At 48.4% G+C, this 17,596-nt stretch overlaps 1 protein-coding gene across 3 annotated transcripts in view; it reads right to left on the bottom strand.

The window, feature by feature from the left end:
- RCOR1 (REST corepressor 1) overlaps window positions 1–17,596 on the bottom strand; it is a 97,860-nt gene that overhangs the window by 21,344 nt on the left and 58,920 nt on the right. For all 3 annotated transcript variants that reach the window (XM_036239502.1, XM_036239500.1, XM_036239501.1), the window contains one exon: window positions 16,939–17,022. In XM_036239502.1, coding sequence (XP_036095395.1) covers window positions 16,939–17,022 — 84 coding nt within the window. The remainder of the gene's footprint in view (window positions 1–16,938; window positions 17,023–17,596) is intronic.

The following is a 17,596-nucleotide window of genomic DNA, read 5'->3' as shown; positions in this document are numbered from 1 at the left end:
AACAAACCACCTATTGTTATGTTTTTAAAAAATCTAAGAGATAAATTAGATGAACCAATGTCTGGGATTTGCTTTCAAACTCCGCACGAGAAGGTGCGTGCCGGCTTCCACGCACTAAGGAGGCAGCCAGGAAAACTGACTTGGTCCCCAGAAGCTGTCACCCCCAAAGACGAATCTACTCCCACTCTACATTTTCTAGTCTTCTTTCCAGAAAAATGAGCTACGACTAATGGACAGCACTTCCTTATATTAATAAATCACGTTTCTTTATAAAAAGTACAAGAATAACACAAACTAAAAAAAAATAAAATGTCAGACAGCATAAAATTGGATGAAACAAACGGCACCCCGCACTCGCCCCGGTTCTCTCCCCCGATCTTACGCTCCACGCGGGATGACCACCACGGCGCTGAGAAGCCAGGCTCCGGGCGGGCCGCCTGCCCAGCAGGACGGCGCCCAGCGGACCGCTGACAGAGTCAGGAATTCCACGCCACAACCACCGCTCCTAACTGCGGTGGAGCCGACCACCAACTTAGGACAAAGGAATCGATTCGGAAAAATATTTCGAACTTTTATTAGCATATATTCTAATACTGGGGGGAAAAATTTTCCACTGATAAAAAAAGGCAACTTAATTCGAGTAGTAACTACATATAGTGCAACTCAATATTAATTTCAATACTGAGGCATTCATTTTCTATTTCCTTTTTTAACATTTAAGGTACTTACAAATTGACTGGTTACTTTGCTCAGAATGTAGTCAAATTCCAGTTGACCCGAGAGTCAGTGAATGCCAAACCAAATGACATTGGTCTGTCACAAAAGTTGAAACTGGTCATTTTAAAAACAGGGGAGGACATTACTCCAAAGTGTGTCCCTTGCTTATTTTACTTCGCAAGAGGGTGATTTTGTGCCAAATATGGGAAAATTGCTCTAAGAGTCTTGGGGGGAGGGGGAAGCTCCTGTGAGGTGAGGCTGCATGAACAGGTGCTCTGCACACCTGGCCAGAGTCTGCTGGACGGGTGGCACTCAGGAGACCTGGACGGCAATGGCAGCACGTGGGGGGACGGCGACTTCGGTTCAGACGATCGAAACTGGGTAGTGAGCGCGCTGGGGTCGAGGACGCCTCGGGGGAAGGGGCCGACAGTGACTCGAGGGTTGACCCGGGGCAGGTCTGCTTTGCGGGTGGCTTTTCACGACGCTGGGCGATCCGACAGTGAATGAACCCCACGTGTGTGTTCCGCAGTCTCGGTTCTGCAAGCCCACGGCTCTCCTGACACAGTGATCTGCCTGAGCCCAGCCAGGATCACGTGCTACGTACACGGCCACCAGCTGGGCTCACGCTCTCTAGGCAAACGTGTGGGCTGGGTGCGTGCTGCCCCGGGAGCCCGTCCTGCCCACGGCTCGAGCAGGTGGCCTCTGCGCTAGCTGCTCTGCTGCATAGTCGCAGTCATTAAGCGGTCTCTGATGCCAGCAACCAGAATTAGCTATAAAATTTAGCTGAAAACTTCAGAAAAACAAAAGCATTCTTCGAACGTACTGTTGTCATTTGCTCTCCTGGTGAACATAAAAACTGGCCGGCAGGGGAAACACTGCAGCAGTGCGCCTGACTGCGGTGGCCACGGCTGCTGTGGCATTTACCACGACGCGCGCGGCCAGCGTCCTGGCCAAGCTGCCTTTAAAACCACACGGCTTTTAGATTTTCCTCGAGACCATGCTGAAGACTCAGCGCTAAAGCAAACAAGTCCCTATCACGGCTACTTCCCTGATGTCACCTGGAATGTCCACCAGGTGCCTGGAAGGTGTGATGAAGCAGGTGACTGTACGGGGAACCCGGCAACTTGTGACGCTCACTAACAAAAACACCGTCTTTCACTCTTCATTGTCCCCGTGCCCAGCACAGATAGACACACACTTGCTGGGCGGATCTGGGGCGCTGCGGAATGTGCCACTCAACACTTCGGGCTCTTTTCCAGCCACTTAACGGAAGCGCGGGGCACGGGGAGGGGGTGGGGGTAAAAAAGCCGCGGGTCGCTCGGCCCCGTCTGAACGGGCGCAGGCGCAGCGGGGTCCCTCTCAGGCTGTCTTCCCTTCCGCAGCCCCTGGACAGTCTAGGAGGGCGCTCTGCCCAGGAGGGCCGGGTTATTATCACCTAACTGTGAAAGCGACACCTACTCCTCACGGAATGTTCTGGACTACAGTCAAATCACAATGAATACCGCCATCTGTACAAATAACGCTGGTGAAAGGCCTTGCCTCATCCTTCGCCGCACAGTCCTGAGTGCTTATTCCCTTTAACCATCAGAGGGCCCTGGCCAGCGGTCACACCTTCTGGAACCTCCGATGCTTCCCCAGCACCTACTGTGCTCCTGGACAGAGCGTGCCAGGAGCTGCAGGTGGGACATGGTGCGATGGAAAGTGTGCCCTGGCCAACCTCTCCCACATGGTTCCCTTAAGCAAAAATAAGCTTTCAACCTAAGAAAATAAAATCCGCTCCGAATGGCCCTCATGAAAAACAAAGGATGACCAGACCGTAAAGAAGAAACAAGGAAGCAAGCAAGAGACACACAAACCACTTGGCGTGGAAACAAAGATAACAAAAGCCCAGACCCCGAATGCATCTCCGGCAACGCGATCCTGATGCGGCCCCTGACAGACGCAGGGGAGTCGTCTGCTCCGGGCCGAGCAGCGGCGCAGGCCGCGTCACTGGGGGAGGTGCGTTCTGGGACAGGGGCAAAGTCTGCTGCCTGAGTCAGCGCCAGGACATCCCCCCGGGCCAGGCCTGGGCCTCCGCGCCCACCGGCCCTCCCCAGTGCACAGGGGGCAGCACCAGGGAGCCATCTGGGTGTCAGCAGAATCAGAAGAATCGGTCACCGAATCAAGTGTGCTCTGCTTTGAAAACAATCGATATCATCCCACAATGAAGTATTTTAAAACTTGAAAAGTCTTATGGAAACAAGAACTGTCCACTTAAATTACGATGGCTAAAGACGTGCATCATGGATAAAGAAGGCATCAATGATTCTGTAAGAAATATACAGACTGTACAGAGCGCCAGCTTTTTCTGACAAGAACTTACCATTATGGAAAGCACAGGTGAGTGAGTGTGTTTTCAGGGCAACATCACTTAAAGGTAGAGTGTGAGATTCATCAAGAAAATCTACAAAATTCCTAAAGCCTAATCAAACGTTTGTTGAGCTACCCTTACTGTGTCAGAACATCGGAGCAAACGGCAGGCCAAGACACAAAAGAAAAACGAACTGATTTCCTGCAGTGGCTTGAAACAACAGAAAACAAACAGGTAACAGAAGAGACATAAACACATAAAATAATAGTCTAGACGTACAGTAGCATGGGGATGCGAAATTATCAGCAAATGATGATGATACATCAAGAAAAGGTTTCTAAAGATTCAACGGTTATACTGATAAAGTAACGACTGTATTTAACATGTAAGAATTTATTATGTGCCAGCCAGTGTTCTAAGCTCTTCATAAGGATTACCACTTTAATACCCTCCAATAATTCTATCATCACTCTCATTCACAAATGAAGAAAGCAGGGGTCAGAGAAATTACATAATTTGGCCAAGATCACACGGCCAATAAGTAGAAACAGAACTCACATAAATGCAGAGTGTGTGACTCCAGGGCCTCCATATGCTACCCTCCCTCTCGAGTCAAGGAGACAGGGAGATGAGCACCTCAGATGAGAACGGTCCCCACGGCAGAGAGCCGAGCAAGGCTCATCAACGGTCTACCTAGGCTGGGAACTGTGGCTGATGGCGGAAACAGGGAAACCAGAAGTGCAGGTAAACGGCTGGCTTGCACTGGGCTTCGCCTGTTTCCACATTCGTGTTTTCATGCCATGAACTACCTGCCCTCGTACCTCTAGTAACAGTCTTAAATTCAATTGCAAAAGAGGGAAAGAAAGCAGATGTAAACTGCCACAGTAACCCTAACTCGCCCATCCCACCCCCCAGACGCTGCCTAGGCGAACGTCCTGTGAGCCTGCGTAGTCTACGCAGAGCAAGAGGCTGACACCGCGGGGTGGGCTGGGGACAAAGCCAGAGCCTTACTACAGCTTTTAAAAATGTTACTATCGTAACATGTGGAGCTGCACTAGCTACTGCAAAGGAAACTTATTTATTTCTCTCTTGTACCTCAAACTGAGCATGCCCAATTTTCTTTGAGAATATAAAAACAAATATTGTGGGCTCTCCTGGTATTATTAAAATGAGAAATGAGTTATCACTGTAACAACCAAAACGAGCTGAAATTATGTAAGTAGAGCAATTATGCCCCCTGGTGGACACGGATATTGTTACACTTAACTGTTTCAATGATCCCTCTGAATACCCAGGGAAAAGAGGGCACAAGAAACAAGACAAGCCACAGAGACTCCACCAGAGTAAAATAAAACGAACCAGTCCTTCCTACTAAGTAATAAAATGCACTTTCTTTATGAACATGCTATTTCTTAATGTAGTTTTGTTAAAATCCCACCTTACAGAGAAAGCTCCCCCCACTCTGATACTCTCGTAAATACTACAAAACCCACACCAGTCTCTCAGACGGCGACCTGATCAAGTGGACATAAGAAATACGCCGCACATTAAGCCAGCTCCTGGCATCTGTCCCCACCCGCGCTGCGCTGTGTCCCTCCCCCGTCCAGGGTCAGCCTGCGTGACCTCGGACCAGTTCTGCCCCTGCGCCCTGTGCCTGTCTCCACACCAGTCCAAGAAGGGACAGGAAGCAGGACCTTGAAAGTGTCTTCCAGGCTAACACCGTAGGAGTCACTGTGTGAACATGTTCATGTTCAGCTCAGTTTGTGTGTGCGCTGCATTTCAAGAACCTTCCACTAACAGGATCGGAGCATCCCTTCGCTCGCCTCCACTCCAGGACGCACGCATCTGTGCTTCGTCCAGAAAGGCAGAGGCGGACCTCTCGTAAAGACCTCTTTTAAAGAAAGATTGTCACCAGAGTGACAGCTGGTCGTGACTCGTCAAAACAGCTCTCTTTCTCCTGGAGAACGCCCGAAGCCCCCGGTAAAGAGCATGGGCAAGGTGACGCCCCGTCCCCCTGGTCTCTTTCACTTCCAGTCAATTGACTCGATGCCTGAGTCCCTCAGTGGGCAACTGTTTACTCAAATTAACTTCGGTGGCTCTCACCTATGTTTCGCTTTGTACAATGAGCTGAAGAAAGGAACCACGCTCAAAACACAGTCTGCACCTCTTCTAAGTAAAGGCGACATTTTCCTGACATTAAAAGAGAGAGGAAAAAACAAAAGGGCTACGCTGTTTGTTTACCCACGGCCTCCGAGCAGACTGGCAGGAAGGGTCCTGGACACAAGGCAGTCAGTCCTTGGCTTCATCAGGAACTAGAAGACTAGAGCCGTTTTCTCAATTATAAACAAGAACGCTACTGGTATCCTGCTCGCCCCTTCGCAAAGTAGCAGGAGTCGAAATATACACATGTAAAGTACCATTAAAGTTAACTCCTTCATAAACACTCGTGAGATTCAACTAGCCTTAAGAGGAGCAGCTCAGAACCACAGACATCATCAGTCCAGCAAGACAGAGCACACCAGGGCTTGCGGTCCCTGAAGGCAGGGTCCAATTCTGCAGCTCCTGGCCCTGGCCAGTGGGGACCAGCTGACCGACAGCTTCAAAACACTAGCTGTCAGGCTCCACTCTGTTTTGCATGTCTAGGTATGTAAGCATGTACGCGTGTTTGTGTGTATACATGTGCATGGGTGTATGTGTACAGTCGTTGTTACATAGTACAATGTGCACAGAGAAAAGCACACATAGGAGGGCACAACTTGGTAAATTTTCAGAAAAGGAAACACCTAGATCAAGACGAGAACCAACTGTACTCTAAGCTGTTTTTGGTTTGTTTTTGTAATGTGCTCAGGTAATTATGATGGGCCAGTTTGGGAAATCAACGTATTAGAGCATAATATTAATATGTGGCGACATGGGTAGAAAATGCTGATCACACTCCCCATTTTAATGGGATAAACATCATCTCGACAAACACCAAATTTGAAGGTTCTGGTGTTAAAAAGATTATGACAATATCAAAACCACACGAACAAGAAGAAATACCCTTTGAGGTTTCTGAATTTGTGAGTGTGATTTTCAATCACTCAAAAAACTTTCCTTTCAGTGACTACAGTTTTTTAAATTACCAATTTAAAGTCCACCTCCTGCTGAGGGATTATGGGCAGGGGAGGAAGGAGACAGCAGGATTTAAAAGTCTGCACATCCTAGTGACTCCTTACATCCTCCCCTCAATACAACCCATCTATACGCGAGGGCCCAGGAAAAAGGGATCTCAAACGGGACCGAGAGCCACTGGAGGGTCACAGGAAGTGCCCGGGGATCTGACGAGGCTCTGCCCACCACAAACTTTCACAAGTCACTTCCTCCTTGGGGGCCCCACTTTCTTTAGCTGGGAAAATGTAAGCTGAACTGAACTGCGCAGTGGCACAGCGAGAAAACGGGGCGGGGGGGCACCGTTTCCCACTCTAAGTGGGACCATTTTCAATGCCTGTTTCCTGGGCGGGGAGGAGGTCTTTACCTAGCAAAGAAATCTGAGCTTTCAAAGTAGGCTGCAGAAGAGTGGTGTTTTACAATAAACTGATATGTTTTACATTTAATTATTCCCCACTGATCCAATAACTCTTTTGGCCCTACTGTGTGCCCAGTACTGCTTATATAGCCATGATAAAAATAGACAGTCTCTGCCTCCATAGACCTCAAAGTGTGGCTGATTAATTACACACATAATCCCGACTGTCTTAAGTGCCAGCGAAAAAGAATGCACCGAACTGGGAAACCTGATCCGCAGAATCAAGGAAGACTTTCTTTTCTACTGGAGAAGGATGTTATAAATTGCTGCTTATTCGTGTGTTGCTTACTGACGTGTTATAGTGAAGAAAAACTGAAAAAATACAGATGGTCAAGAATAGGGACATAGTTAAATAAAGCTATACGACAGGATATTAGTCGGGACCAAAACTCAGTTTAATTTTTAAACACAGGGAAATTAAAGTTCAAAGACTCCTGTATCCAGTGTGACGCGTTTGTGCTTAGAATCGCAGTGCACGGGAGCCGGAGAAACGACACGAAAGCACGACGGCGGCAGTGGTCACGGCCACGTGCTCGAGGTGGAACCTCAAGCTATTTTTTAAGATGAAAACAAAGAAGCAAAAACCACCGAGCCCACGTATACACGTACTTTCTCTTCTGAGCCCCTGAGAACGCCACGCATCACGACGCGGTCCTTGCGCCAAACGATCGGCTCGCATTCCCGGCGGCGGGTGCGCTTTCCGCACGCCGCGGCGCGGTCGACACCGAGGCGGCAGCCGGCGTCTGCACCCGGTCTGGACGGCTGGGCTGAAAACGCGCCTGGTGCCGGCTGAAGAATTCTAAAGCACATCCCAGTTACTTCACGCCTATATACACATCAATGTGCGTCTTTTAAAAATGTGGGCGTCCCTTTTACAGAACCAGAATGTCATCGTACCTAACGAAGACAGCCAAATTCTTTGGTATGTATGAGACACGCTATACAAATTGTATTGTTTAAAAGGTAGAAGTCCAACAATAACAATTATTGGAGAGGACGTGGAGCACATAAACTCTGCATTTTATTGGTAGCAGTATAAACCAGGTTGACCACTTTGGAAAATAATTCGGCATTGATCTCTCAGAGCTGAGTAGCTACATTCCCGATGGATATCAAGAAACAGGTCCGAAGATGTTCCCAGCAGTACAGCTGTGGTAGTGAAAAATGAAACAAATGTCTATAAGGACAGAAAAAATAAATTATGGTAAAAAAATGAAATTTTTTAAGTTTAAATGGATGAAGATAAGACTGATTGATAAGATTAAAGGGTAAAGTAATCCTTGATTTAATGGAGGGCTTCCGCTACTGGGTAAATTTAGCTCTGTCTTTTCCAGTAAGTTCTGTAAAGCACTTACGAGAATAAAAATGATAAAAATAATTTTCACACACTAAAAAACATAATTTCAATCAAAGCTTCAAGCTTCTTTGATACTCATTTATACTTATAAAAAGCTGAAAACCAAGGCCAATATTAGCTTATCCTAACCCTAGCCTTGAGTCAAAAAACTAACAGGTGAGAATTCGAGGTACACTCTCCCTCCTGTCAATCAAACTTAGTAGGGCAGCTTTAGACCAGCGGTCCCCAACCTTTGTGGCACCAGGGCCTGGTGCTCCTGTGCGAATCTAATGTCTGATGACCTGGGGTGGAGCTGAGGAGGTGACGCCGGCACTGGGGAGCGGCTGCAGATACCATGAAGCTGGCCCGCCGCTCACTTCCTGCCGTGCGGCCCCGTTCCGATCAGGCCACGGGCCGGTACGGGTCCACAGCCCAGGGCTTGGGGACCCCTGCGTGAGACTGTAAGCTACACCGGGGCAGGGACTCAGACGGTCACTCTTGCGTTCTTCCGGTTCCCAGCACATGCGTGGCCTCAGGAACCTCCCGAGTGAGCGGTAAGCACGAGGTGAGTGGCAAGGAAGGCGATGGGGGAGGAGCCCCGGCGCCCCGGGTGCAGAACAAATAGCCCCCAGGCCTGCGCTGGCCCACTGCACACGAGAGCGGCCACACCCCTGGCATCTTCCCACGCGGTAGACACGTTCACGCGTGGTGCTCACGCCAGCAGGGGGTGGGCGGGGGGGGTGCGCGGACGTGGTGCACGGCGCGCCGGCCCCCCGCACAGGGGACAGTCGCCAAGCACACACCGCGCGTCGGCGGAACGCAGGCGAGGAGCGGGGAACACGTGCCGGTCTCTGCCGCCCCGCGAGGCCCCCGAAGGCCCCTGAAAGTGACGCTAAGGCGGTGGCCCAGAAGAGCCGAGGGAGCGAGCCGTGCGGACGCTCGGAAAAGAGAACCCCAGACGAAGGGAGCAGGTTTCGGGTGAGGTCGGGAGGGCGGAGCGGGGTCAAAACAGCGCAGGGTCTGGTGGCCGGCAGGTCCCTCGCCCCCCCCCCCCCGACAGCGGGCTGACGCCACTAGGGCGCTCTGAAGAGACACTCCTGACACCGACTGTGCCGTTACATGGAAGTTTAGACATTTACTATGGATCTGAAACTGCCACACGCTGCACAACCCTGAAAACGTGTACTTCATGAAGTCTAACGTGCTCACGCAGCAACGACTTTTGCTCTTGACACAATTTTAAACTCTGCGTCTAGCATGTTAGGTTATTTTTTTCTTTACAGTTAAGAGACATCCAACTTAAAAACTTATCCCGCTTGACTGTCTTCGGCATAGCTAATGAGTCCCGCTTTTGTCTATTTTAACACTGAGATCTGCGCTCCTCACCACTGTACCAGCTTCTCCAAAATGAAAAACCACAATCGGACTTAAATAACTGCAAAAGCATTGATTATATAACCTATAAAACAGGTAACGCATGCCGAGGGAGACCGTCTGCCTCTGGAAAGCCCGAGTCACCTTGCTAACCTCCCTCCGCGCCTAAGGCGACCGGGCCGAGTGCAGGAAGTCTGCTGCGTAGGGACGGACCCCGTGGGCGGGGTGAGGCTCCCCCTCTAGCTCCCCTTCTTCTCTTTCAAACTCTACCTTAAAAAGAATCAAACAATAAAGTCACCTTGAGAGCATTCCTTCTCTTCTCAAACTCCGCTCTAAGAAGCAGGCCACCGTTTGCTTCCTCTGACTGTACTTGCTCTGGTGAACGTCCTTCCTTAAAACAGGAAAGTGAGCGGGAACCAGGTCTGGCCCAGCTCTGCGCACGCTTCGAACGACAAGGCTGCCCACTAGAGAAACCTTTGGCGATTTCCTGTTACTAACACGTCCACTTCATTTCGCTAACCTTCGACTGCTTCTCTACGTAAAACCCGAACTTTTAAGAAGTTTCATTGCTTCTCGGGTCCCCCAGGACACCACGTGTCACACACAGCCAAGTGGGTCTCCAAAACAAAGCCCGCGCTTCCGCTCGACGCCCTCACGGCTGTGAAATGCGAACACTACGCCGCCTCGTGCGTAGAATGCTCTGCGCCCTGTGCGGCCCGCGCTCGTTCATGCCTCAGCATGTCACTCAAATGACAACTGCTTCCAACGCTCCCCTGGTTCCTGCCCTGGAAACACAGCCCCTTCTACAGCCCCAAGGGGCACCTCGGGGCACGAAGAAGGACACAGGAGACGCTCGGTACTAGAACAACGTAAGAGCCACTGTCCGCTTCTCCAGCTAGGGAGCGCTTGCAGCCTCTCTCGCTACCTGTCAGACTCCACACACGGTTCGGGCTTCGCTCCCTCCTGACGGCCACGCCGCTGTGTCGTCACGCGGTTTCCCACGATCATTTTGTATGCCATTTACAGCCTATTGTTCTCATCTACGCTACCTGACATTATCCACATTTCCTCTACATGAAATGTGTCTCTACAAGGCACATTGTCTAGGAGCATCCCAAAGCCTGTACTTCTTGTTGAAGTTTTACTCCGACTAGCCCACAGCAAGCCGTGTGACACTGACGATGCTGCAGGTATTTACTCGCAGTTCACAGGACGAAGCAGCACGGGTCACCACGCGCGCTGGAGCCCCAGCTCTCGCCGGCTACTGCCTGGCAGCGGGGCCCGAGGCGTCTGACTTGACTTCTCCGGAGCTCGGTTTTTCACATCTGACAAGCAAGTGCTGAACCAGAGGAAACACATACAAATCATTTGTTTACATGTTCATTTCCCCGTCTCCACTAGAATCTGAGCTCCTGAATCTCTCATGCAGGGGACTCTCTCACGCCACTCAGCCGCGCAATCGAAATGTGAATGAAACCAATTCTCCCTAAACACACTCAGGCAACGCTAACTGAGATGCTTTTGGAGAGGACTTGATGCCACGTCTAAAATTCACCAGAAGAATAAATATATGAGCCAGGGAAGTAACTGGGATTTACCAAATCCAGCAATTCCACTTCTGGGCATTACCCAAAAGAACGAGAAGCAGGGTCTCACAGCAGCATCATTCACAACAGCCAAAATGTGGGAACAAGCGAAGTATCCTTTGACAGATGAACGACAGACAAAACGTGGTATATATCCATATGATGGAATATTTTTCGGCCTTAAAAATGAAGGAAATTGTGACATGTTAACAACATGGATGAACCTTGAGGGTATTATGCTGAGTGAAATAAGCCAGTCACACACACACGAAAATAGCCCCTCAAATACTGTATGATTCAACTTAAATGAAATACCTAGAGTGGTCAAAGCATTGAGTCAAACAGTGGCGTGGCTGCCAGGCACTGGGGGAGGGGGCAGTGCAGGGCTGTTGACGGGGAGAGCCCCCGTGCTGCAAGATGAGAGCTCTGGACGCTGGCTGCATGGCAGCGTGAACGCAGGAACACTGAGCCACGCACTTAAGAACGGTCCAGGTGGACCACGGTCTGTCTTCCCAAGGACGCCGTACAAGTGGAATCACGAGGCACGCAGCCGTCAGGGACGGGCGCGTGACCAGGCCTGGGGCTGTGTCGTCCAAGCCGCGGCGCACGCCAGCGGCTCCTTCCTTTTTGCTGCCAGGTCGGGCTCCGCCCTGTCGGGATCCCGCGCTCGGCCAGTCTGCTCACCTGTTGAGGGATATTCGCATGGATTCCACTTTTTGGCAGTTATATTTATGTAAGAAAAATGATTAAGATGGTAAATTTTATGTTGTTTATTTTACCACAAATAAAAATAATTTTTAAAACAATTTTAAAAGAAAGAATACAATGCTAGGGAGGTTTTGGAAAATAGGCACACTCATATAACCCTTTAGATGAAACATGGGAAAAATCTATAAAATTTAAAATGTATGTACCGTTTGATCCGTCAGCCCCGATGCAGTGAGTGATGTTCTCTGCAGCAGTTTAAAGATGCTTAAACTATGAAAGGCCCGCATATGACCATTAAAAAAAAGATACATTTACGTTTATAGACTAACAACCAGAAAAGTCACATAACAGTGGTTAACTTGGGAGACGTGGCACATGTTTCGCGATTTTATTTTATTTGGTGTGTATGTATTACTTGTTAGTGTAAAAGTAAGTCAGTCATGCACCTATCAGAGCAGCCGAGATCCGGAACACGGACACGGCCCCGCGCTGGCGAGGCTGTGCAGCAGCAGGACCGTCACTTGTGGCTCGGGGGACAGCGAACTGGCGCAGCCGCTCCGGAAGACGGCCCTGCAGTCTCTCACCGGGCGACAGGTGCTCTTAGTGCACGGTCCAGCCAGCCCGCTTCTCAGCGTTATCCAAAGGAGTTGAAAACTTATATCCACATAAAAACCTGCACACAGATGATTATTGCAGCTTTACTCATAACTGCAAAAACCTGAAAGCAACCAACACGTCCTTTAGTTGGAGAACAGATAAACGGTGGTCCATCCAGACAGTGGAATATTATTCGGCATTAAAAAGAAAATGACTTATCAAACCATGAAAAGACACGGAGGAACCTCAAACATACATTATTACTAAGTCAAGAAAGCCATCTGAACAAGACCATACGACTGTATAATTCCAAGTACATGACATTCTGGACCAGGCAAAATTATGGAGACGGTAAAAAGGTCAGCGGTGGCTGAGAGTGAGTGAGGGGGCTGGACGCGACGCGCAGGCAGAGCACGGAGACTGGGCGTGATACCACGGTGGCAGTACGTGTCATTCACACGTGTCAAAACCCAGAGAATGTACAACGCAAGCATGAGCCCTAATGTCAACTGCGGCCACTGAGGGATAACAGTGTATCAGTTCACTGACTGTAACTGATGTCCTGCTCTGTGAGGGATGTCCACAGTCGGGGACGCTGTGCATGGGGGGACGGGGGCATACGGGACATCGCTACACTTTCGGCTCAATTTAACTGTGAACCTAAAACTGCTCTAAAAATGAACTCTATTAAAAAAAAGAAAAGAAAAAGAAAAAAATAAGAAATATTGTATTTGCTCTTTGTCCTAGGGGACAAACTAGGGGTTTATCCTAAAGAAAAAAGAATGTTCACTATAGCCATTTTTTTAGGGGTTTATCCTAAAGAAATAAGAATGTTCACTATAGCATTTTTTTTTTTTTAAAGGAAGAACTGAACGATCTCAAGTATCGACCAACAGGGAATTTTGTTGTACGAAAAAAATTAAGGATTAATTTATGATACACCCATACTTGTTCGTTAAAAACTGGCTAATTGCAAAGGTACTGAGAGAACCAAGTCCCACACATACTGATAAGAACAAACTGCTGAACAGCTCGGGTTGTGATAAAATTTTTTAACAGTAATATACGTAAAAATATCGGAAAGCATATATGTCATAAGCAGTGACTATAAGGCTTTTAACTCTCCACATTATAGATTCTACATTGCTTGAACTTACTACAGCAGCATGTGTTTTTATAACCACAAAATAATTACGTGAACGTGCTACGGGGAAGCCAGGGGCCACAGGCGTCCTTGCGCGGGGCTGTCTCCCTGCTGGAAACCGGCGCACGTTCCAAACCGCCTATGTGTGCGTAAAGTCAGAACCAGTGCTGGGCAACCGGCACCGCCACAGGCTTTCAAAACAAAGAGAGGCAAGCGGAATGGGTGGAAAAGCTTCTTTTCACCTACACGCTGGGGGATGTGGCAGATGGCAAAGATCCAAGCGTGTACGCTCGTCTGTGTTAACACTGTACTTACGGTTCAAGGCCTACGACTAGACGACGAGCCATGGGTGTGGTTCCGGGGCCCCGCACGCTGGCGCCTGCTGCGGGGAACCACACTCACGCCGGGGCAGGAAAACGCTTCCTGTCAGCCCCCCATTCCATTCCTAGGGATCTAGCCTAAGAAAACTAAAAACGCAGCAAAAACAACAGAAAGAGGACAAAGCTCTATGGTTCAGTCCTCTCCTCAGCCTTCTTTTACAGAAGCAACATAGTAGAAACCACCTGAACTTCCAACAGAATGGCGGTGAGATACGCGGACAGATCCACATGGCACGCTATGAAATGCGCACGACGTGGGAAACGCACAGGTCAGCGTTCCGGGAGACGACACGCGGACGGGCATGGCCGGCCCTCACACACCCCGTCTTGTTATGACGCTCAGGAGGAAACGAAGACGGGTTCCCGGCCGGGGCCTCTGTCCGTGGAGGGAGCACGGTCTCCCCGGCCTTGTGGGTTTTCCCTCCCCCGTCACAGCAGTGTGCACACAAGGTGAATGCCGAGCCTGCGTTGTCCCAGTGTGGGTGGTGGTGGGTGGCCCCACCTCCTGCCCTAGGCCACCAGAGACAGGCTCTGGCCACCTGTGACCTGGACCTGAGATGAGCTGATCTTGTTTTTATTCATCTTTCATCAATGTGCATAGAGCTCACGTGTATTTCAGTGTTTACTATTAGAAGTGTTTTGGGTCATTTAGAAGTTTGCTGGTGTCTTCGTGACCAGAAATACGCCGCAGGAACTTAACTCTCATCTAGATCAATTAGCCTAGGATGCAACTGGTTTCGTTATATGTTGTTTTGCTTATAGTCAGTTTCCAAGAACTTACTGATGATGTCAAGTGAGGATTTGCTGTACACACCCACATATATAGAAACACCCTCATCTCACTTACATAAATATGCGTGGAGGAAGAAAAAGGATTGGAAAAACATCCCAAACTGTTTAACAGTTATCTGTGGATAATGGCTTAATGAGTCAAGTGTTTCTTTATACTTTCCTGTGTCTTTTGAACTTTCAGCAATATATAAATGATACTTTTAGACTGTGTTTTTTTTTTTAAAGTTTAAAGTTTTAACCAATATGGGCAGGGCTTACTTTAAAACTGCAAGTTTATTTTAGGCAATACCAGTGTTTAAAAATCTATTAACTTTTAATTCTGCTCTTTTCTTCTAGACCTAGAAAAAAATAAGATAACATTAAAATGAAGTTCAGACTTCAAAGTTGCCAACGGGTAACACAAGAGCAGGAGGCACGAACGCGATCGCGCACTGTGGTAACAGGACAAGGGCGAAATGAAGAGAGACTGAAGTTTAATTAACTCGACCGGAGAGACGCGTTTAGAACACGAAGCACGGGTCAGAGTCTGCGAACGCGGACCCGACTCGCGGCTCCTCCACTGGTGCCCCGTGGGAGCGCCACAGCCCGCTCTGACTGTGAAACGATATCAGTAAAAAGGGGACAAATATTTCCTCCCAGTTGCTACAAAAACTGAATATCGGAACACAGAGGCATTTTAATCCAGTGCTTGGCACGAAGGCTCACTACTCTTAATACTCAGTTCTGGGCACCGTAACTGAAGACGGGCATTGTGACCAACTGCGACCCATCCGGGAGTGCAACAGGCGTGATGAGAGACCCCAAAATCAAACCATCTACAGAACACCTGAAGCGACCAGGCAGGCTTCCCCTGGACTAGGATGGCAACGGGGGGCAGGATGACTGGACAACTGAAAGACGCATATGGGAACTGACTTATTTAGCAGAATTCAGGAAAACAAAGTTTTAAAAGTTAGACTTTTACAGAAAGAACATGTTGGAAAACGAAACAGAGGGTTTTCTAAGTTACTGGACGTGCACGAAGGGGCGAGCAAAAGGAGACACGTTCAGAGTCCTCCCCGGCACAGCGAAGACAAGAGCGACTCCAGCACGCGCCCTGCCAGCTGTCCTCCATCACAGACTCATCGCGCAGCGGCGAGATGGAGGGAAATTAAGGCACTCTTAACTCAGGTCACACTGAGATTGTTTTATTTTTGCTAAGTTTAGCATTACTAAGAGTCATAAAATTTGGACCAAAAAAAGGATTCTTGTTGGTCAAAATTAAACGTGTATATCATGAGCTCTTTGCATCTTAACATGCTGACTCCACAGCTGAACCGCACGACGGGGACGTTTGACAAGTGTCGTCTCTCACACGGGCTCGGCGTGGGAACCTGTGAACAGCGATTCTCTGGCCGCGGAGCTCAGCGTGGGAAACCCGACCAACGCCTGCGCAGTCCGGCCGTAACGCACCACCCGACAGCTGTCTGACGAACGCTCGCCACTGCGGCCTTTGCTAAGCCCTGCCGTGGTTCAGGGCATTGATTAGTAACCTTTTTTTTGTTTTCTGAGATCCCTTTGAAAATCCAAATGTCCTTTTCTCCAGAAAAACACACATATAATAAAAAAAACTTTGCCATGTGATTTCCAAGTTTGCAAATCCCCATCAACTCCACTGAGACTCCACTGAAAAGTCTTCAAAAAGGGTATTTCGTTTTTCTTCTCTCAAATTTTAAGTTATGGAGGAAATAATAACTCTGAAAACGGCAAAGACTATATGGTATTATATCGGATAAAAGATTATTCACACGTGGTGCCATTTAAGCAGAAGGGACACAAGAGCTGACAGAAAGCCAACTCTGAAAATACACGATCACTAACAGCTATGAGACTCCTACCACCACACCCCTATGAGAAAGTTCAAGATAGCTCAGAATACCCGTCCTAATGAAATGTTAAACACATGAAATCACCAATGCCGATGCTTTGCTTTCAGGCAGGCTGAAGTCTTGCACTGTGACGTCTACTCCAAGGACACATATTTGTCCTCTGAAATCCTTCAAATCAGAAACGTGTTCAACTCTTCATCTTTATACATCTATAAATTCCCAGCTGAGGGAGTTAGTTATATAGTGCGTTATAATTTTCTTTCCACTTTGAGCCTTTCCTCCTAGTTACTTCACTATTAGCTTGTACAGCATTTTGAAAAAAGTAGATTATGAAAAACCATGGGTTAGTAATCTTTAAATCATGACAGGCCACAGTAAAAAAATACAGACTCTGAAACTTTTGAAATTATTCATTTAAAAAAAGATAAGAGAAATAACATATGTACAGACTTTTAAAAGCTTATTTAAAACTTTGCATTCAATAAGAAGGTGAAAAACAAAGGTGTTCTAAAACTTACGTTTTGCTTCTGATAGATCCTGATTCGGTGACCAGACCAGCATGCCGAGATTGTCTCGCTCTTGGCTGCGTCTTGCTAATTTGGCTGGGTGGAAATAAAAAAGGAAACTCTTATTATAATTTAACAGACACAAGAAGCGACGACTACCAGCACCGCTCTGGTCCTTTAACCTCAGAACATGGTGACACCGCCCACCCCTTGCTGAAGTCTGCCCAACGGACCCCGCACACTCACCGCCACAGGGTGAAGGGGGTGGAGGAGGCTCTGAAGTCTACCGAACCGTCCTACTGCTAAGTCTTCTCCTTCTTTACTACTACCACCTAACAAATAGGCATGTATGCGGCGGGTGCAATTATTATTCTCGTTTGTGCGGTCACTCGGCTACGAGGCGGCAGCCAGGGCTGAACGCACACAGAGCAGCTCCGGTGCCCAAGCGTTGAAGCACATGCACCATGATGCTCTGCTTTCGGACGTGGGACAGCGAAAAGAGAAGCCACGGCGGCAAGCTGCTCAAAGGTTCTGCTAAAACACGAATCCTTCACGTGTGCTTTGAATACCCTTATTTTTCTCTGCCAGAGTAACTTTTTAGTGACGTAACAGGAATCCAAAGATTCTTTTGACAACTTTATTAAAGAATAACCACTAAAAAGATTTAACC

This window comes from Rousettus aegyptiacus, unplaced genomic scaffold, assembly GCF_014176215.1.
Source record: "Rousettus aegyptiacus isolate mRouAeg1 unplaced genomic scaffold, mRouAeg1.p scaffold_m13_p_3, whole genome shotgun sequence".
NCBI classification, from domain to species: domain Eukaryota; kingdom Metazoa; phylum Chordata; class Mammalia; order Chiroptera; family Pteropodidae; genus Rousettus; species Rousettus aegyptiacus.
Note: the sequence above shows the minus strand (reverse complement) of the source record. Positions and strands in the feature narration are given on the sequence as shown.